Source organism: Micrasema longulum, unplaced genomic scaffold (assembly GCF_059751315.1).
Source record: "Micrasema longulum isolate JH-2025_06_02 unplaced genomic scaffold, ASM5975131v1 h1tg000377l, whole genome shotgun sequence".
In the NCBI taxonomy this organism is placed as follows: Eukaryota; Metazoa; Arthropoda; class Insecta; order Trichoptera; family Brachycentridae; genus Micrasema; species Micrasema longulum.
In genome coordinates, this window is record NW_028277578.1 from 1,051,880 (window position 1) to 1,061,122 (window position 9,243).

General features: G+C 32.4%; 1 protein-coding gene across 1 annotated transcript; it reads right to left on the minus strand.

Annotated features, from left to right (window-relative positions):
• Window positions 1-545: 545 nt before the first annotated feature.
• Window positions 546-1,343, minus strand: LOC148282094 (uncharacterized). Its single transcript, XM_088225637.1, has one exon. It carries the CDS (start codon window positions 1,341-1,343, stop codon window positions 546-548), a length of 798 nt encoding a protein of 265 aa, XP_088081763.1.
• Between the last annotated feature and the right edge of the window lie 7,900 nt (window positions 1,344-9,243).

The window sequence follows — 9,243 nt, forward strand, 5'->3', positions numbered from 1 at the left end:
ATATACTTATGTGGGCCAATCAGGAACTTCTTAGCATTTGCTTATGTGGAGAGGAAACCACTCAAAACTCTTCAGGAGAAGCCGGCCTGTTGGCAGTAGTCAACAGGCTTTCCGTTCCACTAGAAGAGTGTTCGGCATTTTATTCCCTACTTTGGTTTATTTTACCAATTGCCTGCACTATATTGATCATGTATAATACTACCTCTCGTGTGAGTTCTTTATTACCTATCACCGATGGGATGTCGCATAGATCTTCACCCAAGTTTCTGCATTGCGCCTCCAGCTGTTGTCTTTGAAAGCTGAAAAGGGGGCAATGCATCAACAGGTGAGGGACATCTTGAGGAGTTTCATCGTCGCATGGGCAGCTGTCGTTCTCGGAGAGCTTGAAGCGATGCAGGTAGCTTATACATCCACCATGGCCCGTAAGCATCTGGGTGAACTCGTAGCCAGCATTCTGCATTCTCTAGAAATCATAGGCATTAAAATTTGGTAGGGAAAAACATTTTAGTTATACTTCCGGTAGGTTCACTTAAATAACGATCGTTTCAGACTTGAGGGGTTCTGCTTCTTATTTTCCTTTTGGCAAAGCTGAGCGGGAAATCGGCAAAATCGGGGGCTCTCTTCTTGAGCGTAGCTTCCCGAGCCTTTTTGTTGCCAAGGATTCCGCAGCGTTCCCGTACCCAGCCAATGTACACGTCCTGGTGTCTGCATTGAAGCTTCTGGATATCTGTTCTAATGTCCATTACAATAGGGTTGACCTTTGTTGAATTTCGGTCAGTTATTGCATGAATGCCAGATTTGCAATTTGTCAGGATCGTTATTTTCTTCCATCTGTTTGGTGGTTTCTTTAGAACATAAACCAGGGCTTCTCGGATCGCAAAGAGTTTCGCCTGAAACACGGAGCAGAAATTGCTGAGTTTCAACTTTCTCGACGGCAGCTCTCTGAAGCCATCGTAAGGTACAAACGATGCACCCACTTTGCCGTCCAAGAGACTGCCATCTGTATATATTCTCAACTCTTCCCGCGCCGTCCCAGGCAGAACCTGATCATCATAGCCATGATCTACCGGATAGCGCTCCGCCGGATGAGGAAGTGAGAAATAGTCTCCCATTTCCTGGTAAAATCTGTCCTGCGGCAAGTCTTGCAAAGTGAGGTTCTTTTTCACCTCATATGCTTCTGCAAGCTCACTGATCCTCAAATCGAGTGACATGAATCCACTCAAAATTTGTGCTGATACCAAGGAGATCTTTCTGTATCCCTTGCATGACCTGATGGCTATTTGTCGTTGGATGGAGTTCAATTTCTTCCGATTGACTTTCCTGTTGACCGCGTTCACCGACATGCTTGAGGCGTACGTAATCAGAGGCTCTACAGCGCCTACGTATATTTACTGCATAACTTCCGGCGATGCACCCCATGTGGGTTTGGCGGCTCTCACAAGTTTGTTTGTAATACCTGCGCGGCTTTTTTACAAACACTGTCAACGTGTTTGGACCAATTTAGGTTGCGATCTATGGTAAGACCCAAAACCGAAATTTATTTAAATCATTACAATATTTATAATGATAACACGACCGTAAAAATTGACGCTGAGAACTAAACATATAAATGTTTACTGGCTAGGATTAGTAAACGCCGCATTTAACAGAATTAAGGCTGTCTGTAGGTCAGATGATAACTATAATTCGTGAATAGCACCTCTTCTCCTATATGTATTGAGTATTGAGAATAGGTAATTTAGAAAAATTCTGCGTGTGCAGGGGCTTGCCTTCGCAATTAATGTTGAAATAAGGCAACTGACACAGCAACCTCCGGTATCAACGGTCCTTAAGCGGAGGCAATTCGTGGGCCGGGGCCGTATATGACGAATGCTTCATGACAGCCGTAACTACGATTGCTTGCTTTTCTTGGCAGCCACGCAGTCCAAGACATCCTCGACGTCCTAGAAAGCTATTGAGGATGACATGTGCTCTATCCAGAGAGCGGACATGGATCTAGTTAATTTACTAAAATAAAATCAGAATTCCATTTTATCCGTATTTCCCCTTCCACAGGCAGAGCTAATACAATTTACCTTGTAGTTCATTTTACTTTACCCCTATAGGAAGCATAGGTACTCATAATACATGCCTCTTTAAGAAGCAAAAGCAATTGAAATTGATGAACATAGTTCAAACTTTAACCAAAAACCACTTATTGCTCACGGAGAACATTATTAGCACCTATCGGGAAGTGATATTAGATTTATATTTAAAGCAAGATTCAAAACTTTGTTTGTTTTATTATTTTGTTCTAATGTACATGCTATTGCGTTTTCATTTAAAATAAATAATCAAATACTTGTTTTTTTTAAAAATTAATTTCGATTGCAGTTAATAATATATTTATTTTTTAAAGCATTATGATTCAACAAAATATTGTCGGCACTGGAATATTGAAATACAACACATTCAAAAACAATATTATATCAGTCTGGTCAGCGTATATTCAACACAGATGAATAACGTATTTCAGAATGAAATATGAAAGTGTCGGTGTTTACGGGGCATATATCTCTTTATTGGCCGGTTTAAGTGATCACTGGAAGGGTCTTATGTCTTATACAGCGCAGATTTAAACTGCGCAACGCGGTTAAGCTAAGACCCATTGTAATAAGTGTAAATGTAATACAATAAAGCATTGGAATTTAAAATGTAAATATGCACAAGAATATGAAGTATTGTTTTTTAAAGTTAAAAAGTATATCAGGCAGAGTAATTTATACAAGAAAACAAATAAACAAGAGGAATAAAATCAAAATTATTCAGGTACATGCCCCAACCAGCGGCAATGATAAATGTGCAGTTGAAGTGTTTTACGATGATAACATCACCGCTAAAACTAACTCTCTTACTAAATATAACTTAATTATTGGAGATTTTAAGTCAACAATTGGATCTCAATGAGGTTACAAAGAAATAGTAGAAAGTTTCGATATCGGAACATCGAATAATAGAGGTACTATGCGCTTTAACTTCTTCTTCGAAGGTAAAGTCGATGGTAAATGAAATGAAATTATTAACATATAAACAAAGAATATTTTACAATACAATGATATTTGTTCATAAAATTATAAACTCTAATAAAAAAACAGAATTTTGGAAAAAAATTGATCGGAACCAGCATGAACACAATCACAATACTAGAGAAAAGAACAAAATTAGACTTCCATTTAGGAAAAAGGCAAAGTCACAAAATTCAATTTTATTTAAAGCAATTAAAAAGTATTACAAAATGGAAAAAAATATTTATGAAGAAAAAAACAAATCAAAATTTAAAATAATGGTCAAGACATATGTGATAAACAATTTATAAATTAAATATATTTGCAATGTTATTATTAGAACACACATAACAATATGTATGATATGTGTGCCCTATTTTAAGATTTAAATAAAATAAAAATAATAACCCGACAACTCTATTTGCCAAGAATAATACTATTTTCAAAATGAAATTAAAGTGCTGATGGAAACACGAAAAATAAAATTGATTTTACTTTAACTGACTGCCAATCCAATGTCCAGGATGTCTCAGTAATCAATTATTTTATCACTGGAAACTATCACCGTATTGTAAGAGCCAAAATTAAAATAAATGTGAAAAATGAGAGACGTGAACAAAAAAAAAATAAAACATCAATTCCAGAATCTTTAAATGATTTTATTTAAATTACAGTGAGCGAAGGACTAGAATAAATCGAAACAAACACTTTTCTTTTTTTTGCCAGTGTTAACACTTTGAAAATCTGTATACCGTCGATATGTTATTCGCTTTGAACTTATCTCTAAGCAACCATCTAGGACTCATTTTATATATTGCTCAAACGGCAGTCATCTTCAGTAAAGAAACAAAGAACTGAATCTGAACTGAACTAAAAGAGAAACGTTACAAGAGCAATCTAATCAACTGATTAAAAATCAATTATTATATGCATGTAAGTGTTTTAAAACAGCAATCTTATCCGTAGTTAGAATGTTTAAACCACTATCGATTTAGTGAAATACAAGTTTGAATTTTATATTATTTAAATTTATTTCATCAGAGAGGGGAAACACTTTTGAGAAGGGAATATGGAAGTTTAGGCATTTACAGGGCTTATGACCTGTCATTGGCTGGTTTAAGTGGCCACTTTACACACTGTGTAACATTCACCATTCTGCCCATGTTTAAACATCCACATTTCCTCAACTATTCAATCTGTTGACTTTTGTGAAGTAAAAGAGCTGAAACCTTTATCTCGTGGGTGAGATTCATCCGGCTGAACCAAATCACAGCAAGCATTTGGACATAATCAAACATTGTTTATATTATTTATTTAAATTTCACCGGATTTGTCTTTTTTATACACCTTAAGGTTTAATAATACATACTTTCTAAATATTTATCTATATATATAACCAAGCAATAAATGTGAATGTATTCAATGACATTTGGAGTAGGAATCTCTTTGGTCCTTTTCGCATATAGGGTCCATAAGACAGAAACGTTTTTTATATATAAGAGATAAAGGATCGGAAATCCCACAAAAATGCGAAAATCAGTTTATTGGAAATTCCGAACTCCTGTTCTGAATGTAACATAAAAGATATTGTTTTTAAAATTAGCACAAGATACTCGTATATAAAATCTTCAAAAAATATACATAGTATACATACTAAAGATAACATATATGGGTACGAAAAAAAATACGTAAATTTCATTTGAAAAAATGGATTTTAAAAAATATCCCAAAATTGTTGAAATATAGAATATCAGCGTTAATTTAGTATTTTTTGCCAACCATGCAACTCAACTCATAAAATTATTTTATTTTATTTATTAAATGTACCGCCTAAGTAAATACAATAGTTATATGAAGGAACATGTGTACATGAAACTGAACAAAAATAAAATAAAACTTTGTAGCCAAGACAAGCAAGGGCATTACAATAATGGTGTACAATAAATTCATAAACACGACAAACATTTAAGACTTTGACCTAACTCATGCCAATCCGTCTTCATCTGACACTGTGTTAATGGCTAAAAGACCTACGAAAAGCCGGAAGATTTAATTCCAGTTGTGTGACGGGTTGACTCATCTACACATTCTGGACATTGGGGAATAAAAACAAAATTTGCTCTTAGAAGATTTGAAAAATAGTAGATTTTTACTTCTGGTGACACGAAAGGGAAATTTTGACATGTTCCTAATCATGTTATCAGAAGTTAACATTTATTATTTATCTAATCTTCTGAGAACAACTTTTGTAATATCCTATTCAAATTCATGTTTGTATTTAAGTTAGTATTTACAACATATTATTATTTTACCGAAACACATATTTTTGTTGAATTTGTCCAATTTTTTGTAGACAGAAGACTGTATTTCACCTCCCATGTTTGAAAATAAAATGTGATCATTCTCTAGCCAGGGTTTTTCATGATGTAAATCAATACTGTAATTAGGCGCTATGGCCTGTTGTGGTGCAAAAAATTTTTTTTTAAATGATTGAATGAACATCCGTATTTCTTCAATAGGAAAAAAGGTGAATGTTAGTGTGTAATGTGACCACTTAAACTAGTCTGTGATAGGGCATAAGCCCTATAAATGCCTGGACTTCCATATTCCCTTCTTCAAAATGTTCTCCATCTCTGTTGTAATTTGTTACATAATTTTAATTTTTCATATAATTACTAAAATAATTATTTGGATCATTGAGTATAAGGTATAGTTCCTTTTTTTTAATAGTTGTTTTACAGCCTATTTGAAATTAAATAACAAAGAAATCTTGTCTTGTACCTAAGCAATCTCCGTATTTTAATTCTCAAACTTAGCTTAAAGGTATTTTATATTTTAAATTTCCATCTTGGGATAAGTAATATTGGAAAAATGTAACGTGTACAACGAACGCCATCTTCCCCGAAGTTGGTATTTCGAAAACATAATAACACATTCTTGAATGTAATATTGAAAGGAAGCGCAAATATAAAGACAGAGGAAATAAATAAAATACGGAGAATTTCTATAAAACAAAAGAAATAAACTTAAGTCTCAGAAGATAACTGATTTTATTAAAAGTATAGCCATCTATTGTTTTGTATTTGATAGCACATGTTTTAGTTGTACAACATTTTTAATCATTATTTTGGTGAATCATGATGGAGTTAGAAGAATCAAGTTAACAATCTTTCTTAAAAAAACAAGTTTTCAGTCAATTTGAAGAGAAACAAATAGAAATATTTTTAGATAATTTGATTAATTTTTATAAAAAGAATCATTGACACATTTCTGGTTAAGCAGATACAAGAATTCCCAGCAGAATGCTCGTACGAGGCTTTCCTGTAATTTGAATTATTCAATACCAAAAACACGCATGACTTTCGCTGAGAAAAATTTCACTTGAATGTGGCCTCAAGAGTGTTCAATATCCTGGATGATGAACATGTTAAGTTCTTCAAAACGAAATCCATTTTCAGGAGAAGTGTACAAGTTTAGATTGTGTCTGGTTGAGAGAAAGAATGCGGATTTCGTCTCATACAACAGTGACAAAGAAAAATTACAATATACTGTTACATAATTTATACATAGTAGGTACATGACTACAGAATTTTATTAAGTTTTATCATTCTTAAATATACACCCTAAGGCTGTTGTCTGGTGAAAAGCGAGCAAAATTAGGAAATCATACGATTTTGCTATTTCGAAAAAAATGATTTTTTTAATGGCGCAATAATGAAAAAAACATAAATTAGATAAAAACAATAATAGATAAAGGTATTTTTATTAAAAAAATATACTTACAAGTTTTATGTCACTAAAATACAATTACTTTTAAACCGGCACATTTCGCCATTTCAAATTTAGATTTAACCTAGGTATCTGGGATTTCAATAAAGGCTAATACCCGTATGCAGAGACAAACCTTAAGGTGAGGAAAGTACATTCTATTGTCTTCACCTTCGGGTTATTCTCTGCATTTGAAATTAGAATGTAGTTTCCTTTCCTTAAGTTTTGTCTCTGCATACGGGTATAAGTGTTGAACTAAAATTCGTTTAAATAATTTGAAGATAATAAACTAAATATAAAAGTGGCCGCAGCAAAATCTAAACTTAAAAAAAAAAATCAAGCATTTTAAATCACATACATTTTTGTGACATTTTCTTTTATTTGTACGTCAAATTATGCCTTTGGTAATACTTTAAAAACCATATATTTATTGAAAAAAATTTAGTTAAAACAATTTTTTGTAGAATTGTATTACTTATTTATTTTATAGAGGATAACTCGGGTTGTAATGTTCAATTTATAACGACATCTTATTCATGTTTGTATTACCTTCATACCTGCCCTTACCGCTACCAATAAGGATGTTGTTATATTTTTTTACTGATTCAATAACTAAATTAATTTAATACTTATGAAAGCGTAAGGCCTAGTGTATTTAAATAAAGTTAAAATATTGTATTTAAATATTTATTTATTTATTCTTGTGTGTAAATAAAGTTTATATATTGTTTTTAAAAAAAAAAAATGTTGTATTTAAATAAAGTTTAAATCCTGTATTTAAATTAAGTTTTAAAATATTGTATTTAAATATGCGGGTAGTAAAGTTTCGGGCACCCTACACTTCTAAAAGGATAATTATACAATAATTGGTAAAATAGTGACGACGTTTAATTCAGGCACAATATTGGAGGAAGAAATCCAGTCGGATAAACGATGGTCACCAAATAAAGGAAGCGAGTTGACGTTAATAATTCATGGCGAAAGGGGAACATTATGTGGCTCTTAAATACGAACGGTTCAGACAGCTCCCCGCCGACTGTCGAATCCCAAACCTCTCTCTTGTCACCACTTCCTATATTAAGTATTAAACAGTATAAAGATGTATTATTCAGGAGCGAAGTGAGGTGTGATAATGTCGACACTGCCTTCTACTTTGAAGACTTAAAGAATTTTTAGAATTTTAATAAATACTGTTTAACAATTTGCATTTTCGTGATCTTACCCAATATTTTAATTTAAATTTAAAAAATAAATATTCATTTTCCTTAGATATCGCGTATAGCTGATACCGTGACATTTAAAATATTTATTTATTGAAAGGCTCATTCCTTTAGAAATATTTTTTGAAAATTCATACAACAACACTTTTATGTTAACGAAATTTACAAAAAAATTGAACGTATCAAATCAGTGGTAAAGTGTCACTATTTTGATATGAGGGCAGAAACGTTGATTTGGGTATTCGGAGCCGAATTTAGCTAAACAAGAAAGCATTTACACCATGTTTTTTTTCAACAAAATTTATGATTCCTAGTTTTACTGGTAATGACTTAGGATAAGGGTTTAGTAGTATATATATTCTTTGCTTTTAAATCTCTAAGTAAGGTAAAAAATAAATAAATATTTTTTTCTCTTTATATATCACTTTGTAAAGCGCCTTTGAGATATTGTTTTACAAAAATGACGCTGTATAAGTTATTCATAAAAATAATAAGGCACACATAAACATATTCTTATGTGTAATAATAATACTGTTTACGCATATATTTCATTTATAAATAATTTAAATATATTGTCTTAACTTTAAGCTTGGAAAACCAGCAAAATGGATACAAATATATTATTTAAGTAAATTTAATTTATGTTTAAAATTACTCCCAAAAAATACATTATTATCTGCCTTATAACGGAGAAGCTATCCCTAGTTGGGCAGTTTAGAAGACTTACCAGCAAAAACAAAAATATGTTTGTAGACTGTTACTTCTTAACCTATTCTACAAATAATTTAGTGTAAATTGCTGTAATAAATATATGTAACAATAGAAAGAAGAAAAAAAAAGATTAACCCATAAAGGGGCCATGTGAAAAATGTCGATCTCCAAAAAGTTTATGTTCAACTTCCGACTGCTCTTCCAATGGGCAAAACCAGAGGCAGGTTAACTCTGCAAGCCAATAGGTAAAACAGTATGTGCTGATGCTGTCGGAGATATCCATTAGGAAAATAAATATTGATAATTTCTAAAATGACCAAGTTATCGATATAACCTTTTATCTCTCTGAAAAACAGGTCAAAGGGAACCCATGTCTTCTAAGTTACAAACTGTTAGTCTTCAGCATGCTTAAAGGGGATGCAGTTGTATAGAGTTACAGATAACTACTATACTTCATCATATACATTGTAACGTTGTAAAAAACAAGTCCAACGTACCCC